The sequence below is a fragment of the Orbicella faveolata genome, unplaced genomic scaffold, assembly GCF_042242905.1.
Source record: "Orbicella faveolata isolate gen_17 unplaced genomic scaffold, um_ofav_v1 contig_2, whole genome shotgun sequence".
Taxonomy (NCBI): Eukaryota; Metazoa; Cnidaria; class Anthozoa; order Scleractinia; family Merulinidae; genus Orbicella; species Orbicella faveolata.
Window position 1 is genome coordinate 23,733,914 of NW_028301547.1, and position 19,914 is coordinate 23,753,827.

General features: G+C 44.1%; 1 protein-coding gene across 1 annotated transcript; it reads left to right on the plus strand.

Moving 5' to 3' along the window:
* Nucleotides 1-243: 243 nt before the first annotated feature.
* Nucleotides 244-7,113, plus strand: LOC149112545 (uncharacterized). Its single transcript, XM_089288933.1, has one exon. It carries the CDS (start codon nucleotides 1,351-1,353, stop codon nucleotides 6,028-6,030), a length of 4,680 nt encoding a protein of 1,559 aa, XP_089145059.1. The 5' UTR covers nucleotides 244-1,350; the 3' UTR covers nucleotides 6,031-7,113.
* The last annotated feature ends 12,801 nt before the right edge of the window (nucleotides 7,114-19,914 follow it).

Here is a 19,914-nt window from a genome sequence, read left to right on the forward strand (position 1 = left end):
ATTGGGATTAAAGCACTATTTGACGCCCAAGTAGCCATATACGGCCACTTAATGGTCGTGCCCTTTGTACCACTTGTGACGTCATCAATTTAAATATCACCAGATATTATTGATAAGCAGATGGTAGTACTGGGCTAGGCCTTTCCCTACAATGATCAGGTTTCGATATCGACGACATTCCGACGTCGCAAATCGAAAAACAACGTTATCGGTTTTGGTGTAAAAACGGTGGTAAAATGGTGTTATGAGAAAATTCGCCGTTGCACAGGCATTTCTTTATTATTTGGAAAATTATAGGAAAAAAACCTAACGGTAGCCTCTTTTCAGTTAACAGCTGGGAATCTTAAGTTATTGTTCCACTTTGTACTTTGCCGATTCTTTGTACACCTAAGCGTGTGCAACGCTGTTTCACTAACTTTCATTTAGAAAGCAAGTGGTTCGTTATCGGGTCATTTGAGTTTCTTTTTATTATTTCAATCTACTTTCCGTTCCCCCAGAAACTAGCCAGCTGAACTACTTTTCACTAATGAAGTTTTATTAGTTTCTCGAAAGTTAGCCAGCTGAACTACTTTTCACTAATGGAGTTTTAATGCTTTCTATTCATAGGATAATTTTTCCTTGCTGTCGGTAACACCAATTCAGAAATTCATATTTAAGTATCTCACTTTTAATTTCCTAAGTTTGTCTATCTTAATCTCAGCCTGTGTAATTTTAATCCTAGCACTCTATTTTTAATTTTGGAAGCCTCATGGTGTTGATTAGAATTCGCTATCTTAATTATGTACTTTCCGCTCGTATTGTATACTTGAAGTTACATTAGCATATTGTAAACACTTGACGTGTAAAGGATGATATATAAGCAAGTACGTTTGTAAAGCTTTTTCGATTACATCGATTACATCGGCTACATCGTTACGATTTTACAGCGGCTACTCCGCCGAGTATGTCAGTTTCACCCTCGACGTTAGAGTGCAGAATAAACTACTGTTGGACCAAGTTATGTCTCTTCCTTGACGTCCGTAGTGAAGACCATTGAAGTAGATCCTCGTGTACCAGGAAATCGTGACGAATTTCCGTTCCCGCAGCAAAGCAGTGCTCTCCAGAGTTAGATTCCCCCAGTTGTCAGTTCAAGTGTCCGTTCAGTCCGAAATTTACAGTGTTGCAGGAAAAACCTATCGTCACAGTTGTGGAGAAGAGTGGTACTTCGTGGATCTTCCAAGGACGTTATCAAGGCCCCAGAGCAGATTCAAGTTCACCGAAGACGCTAGTTGTTGTAATCCCTTGAGTGCGAGCAAAGGATAAAAGCCGCTCAAGTAACGTGAGTACAAAATCAATTCTTTGTCCTCATATATGAAGTCCGTGAAGAGAGTTTTTAAGAAGAAACTTTCGCCGTATAATTTACGAAGTAGGAAATCAGCCGTTCCCGTAGTTAAAGCCAGTACGCCTAAGGTAAATAAAGAAGTACAAGCTTCGTTGTCAGAAGAAGAGAATTGTACATTGTTGTGTGAATTACCATATTATCGAAGTGTCGTCCACGAGTCGTCGACGCACGCGTTAGATTTAAACGAAGAAATCCAGCCAAGCAGACCCAGCGACGGCCCACGTTTGTCCACCGCATTTTCCAGTCCAAGTCAGGCCGATAGTACGAACAGAGAAGCCATAAATATCAGTGTAGATCAACGCCAAGAGTCGTCCATTGTTCAACCGAGTTCATCAAAACAAGCCACTCCCTGTGGACCGCGTGCAACAAGCAATAGCAGTTCCTTAGAAGACTTCACTCCAATTGACTCCAGGCAGTTACAGATCGGCCCTCAGATTGCTTTAGAAGTCGAAGAAATCAGCGAACCCGAAAACGAAGAGCCAGATCTAGAACAGAACTCGAGTTTAGCACATAACTCAAACCTGTTAATTAATTCACAGTTGACTAATCACAGTCCAGGAGATAGCATAAATTATAAAAAACCAAAACAAAACAAAACAAAGACTCGCAGCGACTCTGTCCCTAGCGCCGACTTCAGATACACAGAAACGGAAAGCGAGCGAGAAGATTCAGAGGATAGCGAACACGAAGAAAATCAAAACCATAACAAAGAAAAGAGAATAGAAAGCGAGAGAAATCAACCCGACCTATCAGTCATCATGGAAGCTGAAACACTTAGAGAATTAAGAGAACAAAGGGCTACTCTACATACCCAGTTGAGGTTACAACAGAGGGCCCAACAGCAAACAGCCAGTGCATTGGAGCAAGCACCAATTCCAGAAACAGTCAGCAGGCGAAGACCAGCCCCTTTCCATGGTTATGACTCTGAAGATGTGAACCGATGGTTGGATAAAATAGAAAATTACCTAACTCTTCGCCGCATAGACCTAACCAGTAGAACAGCACAGGCGGAGCTGGTAATGAATCTAGCCGGACCCGCAGAGGATTTCTATTACTCCTTACCCCTTGATCAGAAGTCCACGTACGCCGACCTGAGGGATTCTTTGAGAGAGAGGTTTGCAAATGATAACCAGAGCTGGATAATTTGGCAGGCAGTTACCACTCGCCAGCAGGGAGCAATAGAACCTTTGGACACATATCTAACTGACTTAACAAACAAGTTCAGGCGGTTGAGCATTACTGACACGGAAAAGATGCGTTACTTTGTCCAAGGGTTACGGCCAGAAGTCAGGGAGACAGTACTGTTAAGACAACCCAAGTCATTCCGCGAGGCTGAAGAAATAGCAAGGCTGACTTGTGCAGTGAAAAACACCATGGGTTCTCCTGTAACTGGCGTGGCGCGACAACCGAGTCATCCCACTGGAATAACTGAAGCAAGCGCGACCAGCCGTGCGCTCCTAGCAAAAATGGAAGAGATAAGCGAAAAACTTCAAAAAATTAAGGAACCCGCTAAAGCAGAGGATACGTTAACTGACGCTAAACTCCTTGCCAAGCTAGATGCATGGATCGCGGGCCTTCCGGCTAACCCAGGTATACAGCAACCGTCGCAATTACAAGCAAAATTAAATGAACTTGTAGAGAAAACGCCATCCAAGGGTGACAATACAGCGATTCTGGCAGCATATGCAGAACCAAACAGGAGAGAAAATCCAGATTTCATGCGCGAACTTCGACGAATGGAAGATAAATTAGAAGAACTTTCTCGCCAAATGGATGCTCGGATTAAAGGGCTGGCTCGACGAAATCCGCCAAATCAGGTTGATCAGCCGAGACAGCGAACACGAGAAGGTCGACCCATCTGTTATACTTGCGGAAGAGTTGGACATATTCAACAAAATTGTAACCAGAGATCTTCACGCGAAACCAGTAACTACGACCGATTCCAGCCGAACCAGCAGCGACGTCAAACAAGTGAAAATTATCCTTCCCGCTCAGGCTACAATCAATCCCAACGACGGAGCGAATTGCCTTCTCAGTTCAATGCAAGTGGCCCGCGAATGGCCGTGCTCGATGATGGAGATTACGAGGATAGTTTCGTCGCTCCGCTAGAACAAAATACAATTCACCAGACAATTCCAAAAGAAGGAGGCCAGTTTCCAAGAATAAACTGGAGCGATGTCGGATCGCAAATTGGCAAAGAACTATCTCAGCAGTTGCCAAATACGTCTCACTTGGTCCCAGAAGTGTTCCAGCAAGGTCAAGTAAAGGAAAACCAGTCGCCAACTGTGGTTATTAAAGTATCAAAACCAAACTCCGAAAGTGGTCAACGAACAATGGAGCCGAATAATGAAAACAGAGCAACTGGTGAAGTAACAACCGCTACCCGTCCCGAGCGCGAGTTACCTGGAAACCTGGAAACTAAGCCCAAACCGGAAATACGTCAGCCCCTGGTCACTAGTCCGCTGAAACCGAACAAACTCAGTGGAGACCAAAGGAATAACCTACCACAGAGTCAGAAAAACCATGATGTCCCATTTCCTAACGCTGTACGCCGTACCGAAACCAGAATTTCAGCGGATACAGATGTTATTGTTGACCTATGCACGAACGAGAACATCCGGAATCCCTCGGACCCAGATCTCTCTCAGCCACGACATAGTACTTCCGCCGGAAGAGAATCCACTGAAGTCAATAATGACAGCTTGCCTAACCATAAGCCAGATCCTGCCCAGACAGAACGTGAAACTTCACCTTTAACCGATGAACAGTGTAACATTACAAATAATCAAGCCAAGCCACGTGACCTAAGAGTCACTGCCCAGCTAAATGGCCAAGACATTACGTTACTCGTAGATACCGGAGCAGGCATGACAGTAATCGATGAACAGTTTACACGAGACATCTATAAAGGTCAACTACCCAAGTTGGGCTTCCCAGGTAACCCAAGCAATCAGCAACCACCAGAATTGCAAACAAAGTTAGAGAAACTCTTAGGAAAAGTATCAAGAAAATTTGACGGCAGTCACGCCAGAGATGGAAATACAGGTAGCATCGCCGCGTTTTCAGAAGCCAACAATAGAGAGATGCCGGAATTGCTGAAAGAAATTCGCCGAATGGAAAACGGTTTAGAAAATCTGAACCGACGAGTAAATCGCATGGACCGCCTCGCCCGACGTAACCGCACCGTGTGCTATAGGTGTGGACGCACTGGCCATATCCAATATAACTGTTACTATTATTACCAGCCAGAAAGCCCGTACCAGAACCAAGAAGGGAGCCAAGAGTACCATGCGAATTACAATCAGGAAGAAAATCAGTGTCTGGCAACTCATCCCTCGGCCCATTTGTCCGTATTAGATGCTCAGTATGCCCAGCGAATTCTAAATTACCATGACAACAAAGTAAGGAGTTCAGGATCAGCTGAACAAAGCTCCCGTCAGCCAGTACGCACTTGCAAACTAACATTTGAAGGAGAAGAAAACTCGTCAGATCGTGTGTTAACCGCGCTACCAAAGCAGGAGAAGACAAACAGCCAGGAAAAAGCAACAAGTACAACACAGTCACAACAAGAAGTGAAGCTGACAAGAGCCAATAAGCGACAACCACAAATCTCGCATAAGCAAGTATCTTTGCCCGCAACAAAACACCGTCAATCGAAGTCAGCAGCTCAGCCAAGCAACGATTTCTCGTCTGGTAAAAAGGATTTCAAGCTAAAGTGCAGTGATCTAACTACAGAAGGTGAAATAGCAGGCCAAGCAGTTCAGTTACTCGTGGATACTGGAGCGTGCGTATCGGCCATACACGAACAGTTTTTCACGAAGATTTATGGTCAATTCCCGCCTAATATGAGCGAAGGTTCCTTATCGGCTGTCCAGACAGTAAGCGGAGAGAAAGTCCCAGTGTTAGGAAAGATTACGATACCTTTACAGTTGCAAGCAAGAGAATATACCTGTGAGTTTCATGTCATGCAGAACCTGACCTACGATGCTATCCTTGGTCGAGGTTTTCTACATAAGAACGGAGCCCTTATTGATCTAGTAGATGGTACTCTTTCCTTCAAAGGAACAGGATACGTTGGAGAACAAGCCAGCACAAAGACTGTGCCAGTGATGGGAACCTTCCTTTCCCAGCAGAAGTTGAATGAAAAGAACACCGTGGTCAGTGATGCAAATCTAGCGCCTTTACCAGAGATTTTAAAGTCCAAATTTGTTCAACGTAATGAAAAGAACAAACTGATGTTTTCTCACCAGTCACTCCTACTTTTGCTGCTCATTGTCCTATACCTACTGACTGCTTCATGCACGCCACCCACGGAAAACAACGACAAGCCCGTTATTCAGAAACTACCCAAGTTCTTCTTCCAGGAAACCCCCAATGATATCCTTCAAGGTGGTCACGAAATTTGTACCCCACTTAGCCTAGCGAATTACAAGAGATCTGACCAGAGTGAAGCCCAAAATGAAAGAAACGTACCGAGAGTTAAAACGTTGAAGTCAGCCGTATCGCTCTTTGGAACCGGTGACGTTCAGAAAACCTTAAGGGCCATGTCTTCAAGCAAAGAAAACAGTTCTAGGTTACCACAAAAGATTCATGTCTACCGAAATGTAAAGAATCAAGAGAGCCAGTTTACCATTGACCAGGAATTTTGAGAGAGGAAGAGGTGTTGATGACATTGAAGAAGTAACGCATTATTGACGCATATAGACAAACAGGTTAATGAGAAATATATCCTCACAGAAATGAGATTATAGGAGGGATTTCAGTGTCGAAGTAGACAAGTAGACAGTTTTTCCAAAAGAGACAAGCTAATGGAACGAAATTTGATAAGGAATATTAAAGTACCAAGAAAGATTTTTAGGAATTTTCTGGAGACCATTTTAACGCTTGTAAACCATGTTCAGATAGTCAAGTTGAGTTGTAAATTCCTTTTATACGTCTTGCTCGACCAGGAGGTCTCGATTTTAAGGTGGGAGGAATGTTATGAGAAAATTCGCCGTTGCACAGGCATTTCTTTATTATTTGGAAAATTATAGGAAAAAAACCTAACGGTAGCCTCTTTTCAGTTAACAGCTGGGAATCTTAAGTTATTGTTCCACTTTGTACTTTGCCGATTCTTTGTACACCTAAGCGTGTGCAACGCTGTTTCACTAACTTTCATTTAGAAAGCAAGTGGTTCGTTATCGGGTCATTTGAGTTTCTTTTTATTATTTCAATCTACTTTCCGTTCCCCCAGAAACTAGCCAGCTGAACTACTTTTCACTAATGAAGTTTTATTAGTTTCTCGAAAGTTAGCCAGCTGAACTACTTTTCACTAATGGAGTTTTAATGCTTTCTATTCATAGGATAATTTTTCCTTGCTGTCGGTAACACCAATTCAGAAATTCATATTTAAGTATCTCACTTTTAATTTCCTAAGTTTGTCTATCTTAATCTCAGCCTGTGTAATTTTAATCCTAGCACTCTATTTTTAATTTTGGAAGCCTCATGGTGTTGATTAGAATTCGCTATCTTAATTATGTACTTTCCGCTCGTATTGTATACTTGAAGTTACATTAGCATATTGTAAACACTTGACGTGTAAAGGATGATATATAAGCAAGTACGTTTGTAAAGCTTTTTCGATTACATCGATTACATCGGCTACATCGTTACGATTTTACAGCGGCTACTCCGCCGAGTATGTCAGTTTCACCCTCGACGTTAGAGTGCAGAATAAACTACTGTTGGACCAAGTTATGTCTCTTCCTTGACGTCCGTAGTGAAGACCATTGAAGTAGATCCTCGTGTACCAGGAAATCGTGACGAATTTCCGTTCCCGCAGCAAAGCAGTGCTCTCCAGAGTTAGATTCCCCCAGTTGTCAGTTCAAGTGTCCGTTCAGTCCGAAATTTACAGTGTTGCAGGAAAAACTTATCGTCACAATGGTCCTCTATGCCTATGATTGATCAAGGTCCATTTCTAGGCTTCGCCCATAATTAACATCCAACTTTTCACGGCAGCCAGAAAAAACATGCAACGAAAAAGGTAACCAGAGTAAAAGGGCCGAGAAAAAAGATTAGCACAAACCGCCTTGAGTCCAGAACCCCCATTATACATGTGTGTTAACTGACCGCGATTGTTGATCTAGGATTATTTTCCAATTGAACAAGCCGCCTGCCTTGGTATAATAATGCGCAAAAAAGTGCAGACGTGGATGTTGGATGAGATATTTTTTAGAACGGGAGCAGATGTCTGATGATATTGAATTTTTATGACCTCAACAGAGGCAAAACATTTTCCTGTTGAATTTGTATCATGTGTGTATAAAAGCGGAAGAAGATGAATATTGGGCTAATAAGGTAATACAATTTTGGCTAAAACAGAGCTAGAAGAGCATTTTCTTCAATTAAACAGTTCCGCCGCGCCGCTAAATGAACGCGTTGTGAAAACAATTTTTTGTGCCCCCAAAATATCAGTCAATGAATGAGTTGCCAGTAATCGGATACCCGTGTTTGCGCAAAGAACTCTGGGATCGTCAGGGGGCAATCATTGCTAGGCACTAGAAGGAAATGTATGGCGAAAAGTTGTTTCGAGGTACAAGAAAACGATTTTTGAGAGAGATCAACGCTTTTTCGCCGTCATTTTTATCGTGAATAGATTTGGGCAATGTTGATATGTGGTATATGTAAGTTTTTCTTTGAATAAGCGTGAAATATGTGACAAAATCTACCAATAGACTCCGTTGCTTGCGTGAGGTTAATTGTGAAATTTACATCGCGTAATGGTCTGAAAATATTACAAAATTAATTAGGTATAAATTGAGAGGAAATAACCCAGTAAAACCTTTTAAGTTGTGTACAGGCTACTTTTGGCTTATTTGAAAGCTCAGACATACAAATAATACTGGAAATATGCCCGGTGGCGATCATTGCACCGCGCGACTCATGCTGTGTGGCTACTGTCTCGCTCAAAGCCTTTGTTTTGCTTTTACAAGCACGTATTTCAGTGATTTTCCTTTTCTATAACAGATCAAGGGTGGCTCCTTGAATATATCTCTGAGTATTTGTATTTAAAAGTGCCATTTGTGAGTGATTATGCTTTCCAAAGTTTGGTATTAACGGTTGAGTGAAATTGTCCGACACAAAGGGTAGTAGTTCCTTCTGCAATTTTCGATTTCTGTTTTAGAGCTTCTTTTCTGTCTTTATATTCAACTTCTCGGAGGGTCTTTTCTACCATTTGCTCCGGGTAGCCTCTCGAGATCAGCCGTGTATTGAAATTTTCAATATTCTCTACAATGTATTTCACAAACCACACTCAAGCAAAAAGGAGTTTATCGGTAAATTTTATCACTTATTTTACGGTTATTCAAACAAAAACTTACATTTTCCATGTATCAACATTACCAAAACCCATTTGCGATAAAACAACGGCGAAAAAACGTTGATCTCTCCCCAAAACCATGTTTTTGGGCGTCGAAACAGTTTTTTTGCCATAGACTTTCTTTTAGCGACTTGCAATGTTTGCCCCCTGATGATCCCAGAGTTCTTTGCGCAAACACGGGTATCCGCCGATTACTGGCAACTCATTCAGTAAAAAACACGCCGAGGGTTTTGCTATAAATGGACGCCATCCGCACCCACGAGGAACTGACAGCCGATTTTGAAGAAAGGTGTAACGAGGTAAATGAAGCCCTCGAAGAAACGTACACCCGCTTGGAAAAGCTAGAAGATTCTAACAAACTTTTAATAAGTTTTGCCAAATTTGGGGTGGTTTTTTTGGCTGCGAGGATAGCGACCGCTGTAACGAGGCTAGCTTGGGCCTTGACAAAAAAGAAATCAACTGAAGATTGGCTGGTCTTAGGTATGAAAAAATGGGCCGCGTAAGAAGAGGGCCAGTTGATCAAAGCCAAAAGAAGCCAGAAATTTCCAAATACCCAAGAGATAGAGGAGGAAATAAGTGGTGGCGCTTTGGAATTCCGAATCATGACAAAAATTTATTAGTCTTACCAGATGTTTTTGTAGACGCGATGAAACGAATGAATCCACAAGAGGTCAAACAGGCAAATTCATTCGAGCATAAAATTCCTGAGCGCCCAGGAAAATCAGCGCTGAGTTCGATTTCTTATTTTTTGAGGGCGCACAGGTATGCGATCTATTGTTTTACACGCGCGCACTTATTGTTACTTGACGTAAAAAATAACAGGCCCGTGATATTCGTGTTTTCGTAGCAACCCGGATGACATTTAATTCTCAGAAAGACAGGGACTTTACCTCGGAAATGAGTCGTCCGGTTTTTATTGTTCTTAAGTCATGAGACAGTCGTATGATTTTTTAAACCAATCAATTTCTTACACGTCAGATCCTTGTTCCTTTTTAGTGCAGAGTGCACTATTGGGATGGTTTGGGGGTTGACGTCGCTGAAGTATTATGGCAATAAAGGACTATGGCACTATGGCCATAAGATGTAAACTTTAATGTTTGTATAATTAATTAAGGACGGTGCCTACTAATTGCAAAGGTTTTTGCGCCAGATTAAGACCACGCGGAAAAAGTAGATCTTTGCAAGGGCTATTGGAATCCACAAAGAAAAATGGGGGTAGCCACGCATTTTTTCGAGATAAGTAGCCTTGAATCCAAACAAAAATGCTGACATCAGCATTTTCCTGTAAAAGGAAGGAAAGGATACTTCTTCACAGATTTCCGTAGAATTCGCCTTTACATACAGAAAAGCAAACACATTTAAAAAGATCTTTAAACTACATGGCAAATGGTAACAAAAAAAACATTTTTGATCTGTTTTTAATCACAAAATCATTGCAAAAGCGCTTTTAGCGTATCTGACAGCCTTCCTCTAGTTCAGCTAAAATACAGTCTAAATACCTTTTGCTCACAACCAGAAACTAATCACGTGTTGAATAGACTTGCCACTTCCATTTCATAACATAAAATGTAGGGGTAACCACGCGTTTTTTAAAGTTATTTATCTTTTTTGAAAACTTTTACGGTGCCGTTACATTTTTTCCTGTCACCTCCCCAGTAAGTAAGACATTTGCGTATCTCGCACTTGTTTTGCACGCGCACTACGCCATCTGCAGGTACATGTTTACAGTTGGATTTCAGAATAATTTTCGACAGATAACAGCTAGGTTTTCAGCTGGAAGACGTAAACAGCTAGTGGTTAGCGATATGCTACTATTCTGGTGTTCCTGGTTTAAGCACAGGTTCATTAAACCTGGTTTGGTCACAGTAGGAAAATTTTGCGTTCAATTTAGTCGTGTACGTGATAGCGTAGTTGATTGCGTCAAAGGTCAGCCCCAGCGCGAGCGTGGAGTTAAACCATGGCTTGCGTGATGCGCAGAACGTGTGCGCACTAACAAAAGTAAGCACCATCCTTAATTTCAATTTATTAATTAGGCTTGCAGCAAGGGGGTAGGATGGGGTAGGTACTTGTGAGCACTACATAAAATGACTTTTGTTTGTATCTACGTTACTTCCTTGAGTTTTTTAAGGAGGTATTTATTTGTTTCAGAAAGACCCTTGCTCTCCTTGTGGTACTTTTCTCTTTAGAACAAAACCAGTATTTGCTCTAAAGGCATGTGCAGATAAATAAGCGTTAGTGTCAACTACATATCAGATGGAAAATATATTTCATACAAGATCACACACTAACGCTGAGCCCTTTTCCGTTTGGTAGAACCCTAATAAGTCATGCACATGCGTTCTAGCATCGTTAGCGCGATACAAGAATGCTACTGTGACTGCGTGTCTTTTGGGATTACACCTAACTTGGTTCAAGAAATATCATCTGCTGTTTCCAAACTACACTAGAGCGTTTATTTCATTCTTTAATTGTCTCTATCAAAGAGAGCAAAATGTTCATACCCGCAGCCGAAACTCTCCCGAGCAAGTGGCATTAAAACTTGTCAAATTGTCCAAAAACGCAGGAAACTGCTCAAATTTTGCTGCAGACTCCGTGGTATCTACTGAAAGCATAAATTTTTATCAATCTCTAACGGGACTCGTTCACCGATGAAGGATATAATCTCGGTCAAGTGGCGCTGTTTACTTTCAATATCTCTCGTTGAAACGCTTCTCAGTTGTATTAATCGATATCAGTGTGTATTTTAATTAAATTTAAGTGGTTTTATTGTTAACGCCAAAGGTGGCAACAGAACTTGCTGTTCTGTGACAATTTGATAATTAGATTAGTTCTTCTTTATCGGTCAAACGAAAATTTGCGTGTTAAATAAAGCAAATCATTCCTCTTCCATTTCGTCTTTCAACATTGAACTTTCTTCCATCTATCTCCTGCTGTGAAAAGATTACAAGCACATCTTCCGTGTGTTTTCGAGAAAACAAGAGTCTCAGGCTACATACCTTTGGGAGGAAAACAAAAGTATCAAGCTACAAACGCTTGCGTGAAGAGTATAATTGTCACGTTCGCTACTTAAATGTATTGTTTAATTTAACATAAGCAAAAATCAACGTAAAACACTACAGTAAAATTTAAGAGCTGTCTTGACAAACGGTAATTAGTTGTAAGCTATTCTTGGACTGTGAATGAAAATACACACACCCAAACATATACAATGCTAAGATCATGTCTCATCAAAACTAGCAAGGTCAATACAAACCAGGGGTGAATGGTAGGGGTTATAAAGGAACTGTGTAATGAGTACTGTGTAATGAGTACTGTGTCAGAGCTACACAATTACAGTCTGCACTATCTGAGATTGTCTCACTAGTTTTCTTACGCGTAAGAAACACATTCACCCTAATGTATTGAAACAAGGTGGTTTCCCTGCAAAGACAAAAGCCTGTCTAAATTAGCCTCAAACATGGCAGCGACGATCTCGCGTGTAGGGTGTTTGGAAAACCCGAATAGCGAATAGCGAATAGCGAATAGCGAATAGCGAATAGTCGCGAATAGTGCGAATAGTCTCGAATAGTGCGAATAGAGGCGAACAGTCGCGAAAAGTGGCGAATAGTGACGAACAGTCGTAAATAGTCACCGCTTTAGATCTAATATCCAGCGTTAATTAATTATCCAAATAAGCAACAGAACTTCAGTGAATTTATTACCTTTTCTTCTCCGGACTCAGGGTAGTAGGCTGTCCATCGCCGACATTAAGAAAACAGAAAACACAAGGATTACCTAATAAAGACGTATTTACGCTTTTGCAGCGGTTAAAACAGAAGAAATTACGTTTAGAAACACCTTTTGTCCTGATAAGCGTCTGTGCTTTTTAGCGGGAAAATCCCATCCTTAAGTTGCTACGAGCTTGACTGCGAGATACTGGGTACCCTGTTTGCTACTATTTGCCACTATTTGCCACTATTTGCCACTATTTGCCACTATTTGCCACTATTCGCCACTATTCAAGACTGTTCGCCACTACTCGCACTATTCGTACTATTTGCTATTCGCTATTCGGGACTATTCGCTGTTCGCTATTCGCGACTATTCGCTATTCGCTATTCGTGTTTTCCAGACAACCCTCGTGTGTAATATCACGCACGTTTCTCTGCCACTCAGGCGAGAAATATTCATTCACGAGAAACACGATCAAGTGGAAACTGACACTCATCGCTCTATAATATGCAAATGAAACTTTGTGTTTTCAAATGTCAATTCGAAGCGGCGGGGTCGGTTATTATTATTATTTTTTTTTTTATCAATTCGGCTTCAACTTCGCCGCGGATATCTTTCTCCAGTTTGTCAACATCAACAATCTTTCTGCTCGATGGACTTGTTCCTTCGATGGACTTGTTCCTTCAAGAAGTTGTACTGCTGAACTCGGAAAGGATGACGTCAAACTCGTGGGCAGACACGGCGTTGTTATTCAAAGCTTTGGATAACAGTCTGCTGATCGTGTCGCGTTTGGCGACGGCGAGCGTGGTAATCTCTTGATGCTTTTTAATTTTTGCCTCAAGTTTTCTGCTGGCGATTATCAGCCCTGAAGAAACGAGAGCGAAACAGTCGCCAACGCCGCCTAATGGAACTGTGGCCGGCAGGCCAACCACAGACCGAGCCGAACCAAAGCTCGCGCTTGAAAACGCTGCTGAGAGAAAACTGGAGCACGCGGCACTCCAGTTAAGGCGGGGGTACACATGAATTTAAGTGAAATTTTAGAAAGTTTCAAGAGGGATTAAAAGGATAAAAAGGGTTTTGGAACACCACCAGACAGTTGATTGCCCCCAAAAGGGCACCCCGGGTTGGTGGGCAACTGTTTGGTGTACGTCTACTAATGTCTAACTTCAAATTCTAATTTTAAAACAACATCAAATCTTCAAAATATCCTATTTCCATAAATTTTACTAACCCTTTGAGAAAAACTGTTTATCCCCAAATATACCCAAAAATCACCAAAAAATTTACAAAACAGCCCAAAACGTAGCTATGTGAAATGAGCAGAGAGATTCTTCACTGCTTGAAACGTGAACGAGATATTTGCATTCAAACCATAATACCCAGCAAAAATGTGGCCTTCATGTTAACCCCCATCTTAACGAATTTTTTTGCCCGTTTGTATTTTTTCGCAACGAAGCGATAGTTGCCGACCTCTTGGTCCAAAACTTTGGCCATCTCGTCGATCTTTTGCAAACGGAAATTTTCAGCTGATGCCGTCAGCACGGGATGGAGAGGCTCTTCAGGAGGAGCGGAAGGCAGAACGTTCGCAGACGACATGGTATAAAAAGCGTTAATTAATTTCTAATTCAAATTTTAGAGGCATGCCTTTGAAATCAAAGAGCTCGCCACGTTCATCTTTGACGCTGACAGTTATGCTATTTACATAGACGTCTATCGAACAGTCACGCAACACCTGTTGCAGGGTAGAATCGTAGCTTACTTTGGCATAAGGCAAGCTTTTTATATCAAATCTAGCCAAAACATCTGATCTCTTCCCGTTCAAAAAGGTTTTGGTTTTGTCGAGCAGATCGCAATGAATAAAATATGTCGTTGGAGATGTAAGCCGTTTTACGAATGTTATAAGTTTTAAATTCCGGCCGATACCAAGCAAACGAGCTAAATCACGGTCAAAGGTAATTGGTTTTAACCCAAAATGTTTGATTACGAGCTGTCCAACAGGTTGATTTGTTTCTGTTTCCAGGTGTAATCACATTTTGCGAACAGACCGCCTATTTCTTTTGCCAAGCTCTCTAAAGTGTAATGCCCAGGGAGGATTTTAGAAACCTGCTTAGCTGGAGCATCTTGGGCCCCCAACTCAGCTGAACCTTCGTTTTGCAGATTGTGCCAGCTATTGTACAAACTGCAAGAGAGGAGTCTGATGAAATGTACCTTTGGGATCGGCTCCTCAAAGTACACAGTTTCTTCGTTGTTTTGCGCGACAATCGTTAGCACCACCATTATATTGTACAAAAATACAATATATTCAAAATGGATAGCGCCGCGTTCAAGGACTTTCAAAAATGGGCACAAAGGCCCGATACGAAAGCCAAAGAAGCCGCGGCCCAGACAAGCGCGTGGGCCGCATTCACAAACTAGTTCCCGAACGCTGATCGATCGTGATCGCCTCGCACTAGCCCCGCTTTTTGATATATTTTTGAAACAAAAAGGCCACTGCTGCAAGAATCAGCAGCCAGGTGTGCTCGGTGACATAGCTGACCACCTGCCCCGCGGTTTTGAAAAGGAAGCTCGCGACCTGGCCGATCAGCCTGGGGAGCATGGACCCCAGCTTCGCGCTTATTTCTTTGAGGCCGGCTCCCAAAGCTCTGCCGGTGGCTTTCAAAGCATTAGTAGCTGAACCGACGACAGCCCCGATCGTGACTCCGGCAGCCAAGAAGACGGCCGCCACCGTCACACCATATTTTTTGAAAATATCTTTGATTCTTTCGGAGAGAGGGCGCGCTATTTCTCTTTCCTCAATCTGGGATTACAAACGCGCGAGCTCCTCGTTTATTTCTGCCACTCTTTCTTCTGCACCGGCTTTGTCAAAGGGCGAAGCATCTAAAGCCTGGAGGGTCTCTTGGGCTTCTACGTTTTTACGTAGCAGCTTGCTTTCTCGCTCTCTCAGGGCATCTAACGCTTTGGTTCTGTTAAGGGTTTCTTCCAGCGCATTTGTTTTATTTCTCTCTTCCGCAATACTTGCTTCAAGGCGGATGTTCTTTTCATCTTCATTGTCCAGATTTTTTACTTTTTTTTTTCACGTTCTTTTCTTTCTTTTATTGCGTCTTGTAAAACTTTTTCTAAATTCTTTGTCAGTTGTTTCTTCCTTTTAAGTTCTGCTTCATATTCTGGCCCTTGGTCTTTGAGTTGTTCAATCTTGGCTTTTTCTTTATTTAACTTCTCATTTAGAGACATTACCACTTCATTTTGTTCATTTAAACTTTGTTTTGCTTTTCGCTCTCGCTCTCGAGATTCATTTAGTTCTTTTTGCCGTTTTCGAATATCAGCAGTGTTTTTACAGCACTATCCCCCAGAATTTTTTTGACGAATGTTTTACTTAAGAAGTCTTTCCGCAAACCGCTGCCATCATCTAAAGCTACTTTGTACTCTCCACCCTTCGGGCCCACAACTACAATATCCATCGGCTTTTTTTGTTGGAAAATGTGATTACCAGTTCATCAACGTTGGCGTTGGGATACCAGGCTTTGATTAATTTTCTTCCTCGCTTAAAAGGTTTTCACGAGGATCGATTTTTGTTAAATAAAGCAAACCTGTGTTTTTGTTTTTTAAAGCATTTAGCCTTCTTTCAATCTCTTCAGTGGAGTCCCCTTTTCTTCCACCGAAAGAGGTCTTGGTGTCAGGCAGCCCGATCTTTTATTTTTGCATTGTTTGCATTTTAATTTCTTCTACATTAGAAGGCCTGGGGTAGATGCAGAGGTTGGAACAAAAGGTGTGGTTTTGTTGACGCCCTCGCTATCATCCTCGCCCCCCCCCCCCATCATCCAGGCCCCCATCATCCACGCCCCCCCCCCCCCCCCCATCATCTACGCCCCCGCTGTCATCCTCGCCCCTGCTATCATAATCGCCAGGGTCATAGCCATCGTCATATTGATGGGGGTCATAGACAGGGTGTTCATAGCCGCCTTCTGCCATCAGTATATTTCAAGCACGTTCTTTTTTTAAATTAGAAAATAATCTCGGCTGGTTATACGACGGCCGAGATGCATGACGATGAAGAGAGAAAAACCGGGCGAAATTCCACACGTGCTGCTTCCAACATACATGGCGAAAACTTTGCGGGCCATGAAGGCGCCGCGTGCCGTCAAATGCATCACCTTTAACCGCACCGAAGCCGTCCCCGGCGAGACCTTGTACGTTTCGGTGCCCAAGCTGAACGAACACGAAGTGCTGGTCCCTGGCACGCTGGCGCTGCGCTTTGACATCGACCTGGAGGGCGGGCACGCCAAAAACTTCCTCGTTCAGAACGTCACACGGGCGCTGGTCGACAAGCTGGTCGTGAAGTTCGCGGGCCACACCTGCAAGACACGGTGGGGTACGACATCTACAAAACGTTCGAAGACTTGTTCCTCCCGGTCGAACGACGCGACAACATGGTGCCGGAGGGGATCCAGAGCGAAGCCTTATGCAAGATACGCTCCAAAGCCGGGGACAAGAAAACGTCGGGCGTCGACGCTGAAAACACGCTGAACGAGATCTTCGGAACAAAGTACTACATTAGGCTCGACCACCAGATTTTTGACCGACCACGGCGTGTTCTACCCCCAAGCCCTGAACAACGACCTCGTGTTCGGAGTAACGCTCGCCCCTTCTTCACAGGTGGTCAGGGGCTCGGACTCCACTAAGCTGAAATACAAGCTGACCAACATCCAGCTCGAGTACGAAATGATCCGCAGGAAGTTCCTCGGAGCCGACGCGCTCAGTGTGTATCAGGCCGGCAAAGAGTTCGCTTATGACCACGTGATGCGCCACAAAGTCGTGTCCTTCATAAAAGAGACGGCCTCGCGGCTGAACATCAAAGTGGACGCCCAGAGACGGTCCTTGAAAGGGATCCTCTTGCTTTTCGTGGAGCCTTTTACCGCAGGCGCCCGGGACTCGGAAAAATCCATCTTCCCTGAAATCACCAAAGTCAGCGTCACCATCAACGGCTCGCCGAACATGCTGTACAACGAAGGCATCGAAAGCCAAGACATGTGGGCCGAAGCCAGCCGCTTCTTTGTAAAAGGAAAAAGCAAAACCAAACACATGACCCTGAAAAAGTTCTACACCGGTAACCTGTTCGGGCTGCTGATCGACCTGCGCTCAATGGCCGATCAAACGATGCACGGCAGCGGAACGCGGCTTGTGAACACCACCGACGGCGTCCAGCTGGAAATCGAGCGGAAGACAACCGGCGCAGGCGACGTGAACTGCCATATCTTCGTGGTCTCCAACGCCCAGTTCAGCATCCAAAGCAGAGGGCTAGACACCGTGCAGTTTTGATGGACCCCGGCAACATCCCCTTCAACACACTCATCGTGGGGCCAACCAACTCAGGCAAAACGTGGTTCCTCGTGGACAAGCTCTGCGGCCCTTTCCGAGGCCGGTTTTATTTCGTCGTGCTCATCTTCCCGACGTTCGCTCATAACAAGACCCTGTATCGCTTCGCTGAGAGAGATCCGCGGCTGTTTGTTATCATCTGCCAGCAGCACGAAGTGGAGTTTTGGTTAAAAGTGGCGAGTTTCGTTTTTGAAGGCGCCAACACGCTGATAGTCCTTGATGACTGTGCGGCCTCCAAAGACGTGAAAGGGCGCACCGGCGAGCTCGTGAAGCTTGGCTTCTCTGCCCCCCACGCGAACATCAGCGTGTGGGTGCTGACCCAGCAGCTCTCCAGCATCGCGAAACCGTTCCGTGAAAATGTGGCGGCCATCGTGCTGTTTTACACCCCTTCGGCCAAGTCCACGAAGGCCATCTTTCAAGAATACGCGGGTGAGCTTTCCCAAGATGACTTCAAGCAGCTGATTGCAAGGCTGAAAGAGCGCAAGTTCTCCAACCTGGTGTTCTCTCTTCGCACCCTTACGAGATCGAATTTTCGTATTAAAAAAACCACACGCAGACGAAAGATGGACGCTGATGAAGCCAAAGCTTTTCAAGAAGTCATGCAGATGATGGAAACCGAGCCCTCAGGCTCTCCTGGCGGTGGAAGCGGCAACGCGCTTGCTCAGCCAAACATGCGTGAACAGCTGGCAATTCTTGTTTCCACAGGCAAAGCAAACGAAGCCGTTGGCGTGCACCTGACACACGAGCAGGTGAAGCGCTTTACTGACAAAGAGGTTGAAAAGCACTACAAAAGATACGAGACGTACATGGGCGCCAAGACCACTGAAACTTTGATTGAAAGCTTCCTGATGTTGGCCACGAAAGCGGTCGACATGGTGGTGCGGGTCAAAGATGCCGACGCTTTGCAGAATGAGCTGAAAAACGACTATATAATTACTAAAGAGCTGTCTGCCCTGGCAGGCGGCCTTGTCTTGAGATGTGGACGGCTGCTCGCGGTGGCCAATTAGGCACTGATCACGACAAAAAAATATCGATTTCAGTCCACTGCGCCGTGATGATCCGCTTGAAGGTGTTGATGAAGTACCCGCGCCCAAAGTTGTTGAGCAAACTGCTGATTGCTCGGCAAGCCGAGCTGAATAATTGGTTAGCATTCCTCAATTATATATTTTTGTTGAATAAAATAATGGCAGATTCATAAACCACTCAAACTGCGGCCGCCCAAACAAGTTTGGGCCTCCGGCTGCCGAGCAGGCACAAGTGACTTCAAAAATACCAACCTCCACACCTGTGGCTGCCAAAAACCCGAAGCGGGTGGCTGCGGGAAAAGCCGTTGCTGCGAAAACAAAACAGGCGCGCGAAGCACAGAAAGAAGCCGCTGAAGCCGCTGAAGCTGCTGGCCTCGTTCCAAGCCAAAATCGCCCCAAGGCGTCCCCAAACGAAGAGGCGGCCGCTTCCACCAATGAAGACACGACAAACGTTGTCACGACAACTCAATGGCTCAGCATAATCAGCATTTTTGTTTCCATCATTAGCCTCTACTACAAACGCGAAGAGATAAAAAAGATTTTCAATCCACAGCCTGCCCCGCCTCAACCAGTCGTTGCCCAAACTCGTTTGGACGAGATGCAAGCCCCTGCTTCGACTAGTTGAAGCATTCCTGTGGATACGCAGCCCACCCAGACAAACAAATCGCCCCGCCCAAAGAGCCTCGGTTCGCTGACTTTTATCAACCCAGTGAGCAACAAAAACAAGGCGAGCTGCTTTTTGTGGGCGGCAGCGCGCTCGCTCTCGGCTACGCAGCTTTCCGTTTTCTTTGAAAATGCTTGCATTTTCAGTTTGAATAAATGCCTTGGTGATATAAATGGACGCCAAGTTTGTCAAAGTCTACTACAGCCCCCAGGGCTACTGGAAAGGCATCGCTGCCATCAAAAAATTAGCGGACGCCGCAAAAGTCCCTGAAGAAACCGCCAAGTAGTGGCTCATCAAACAAGCCCTTTGGAAGATCAATCTCCCCGCGCCGCGCTACATTCCTCGTCCCAAATTCGACGCATCGTCGCCTAACGCGGTCCACCAAGCGGACCTTCTTTTTCTA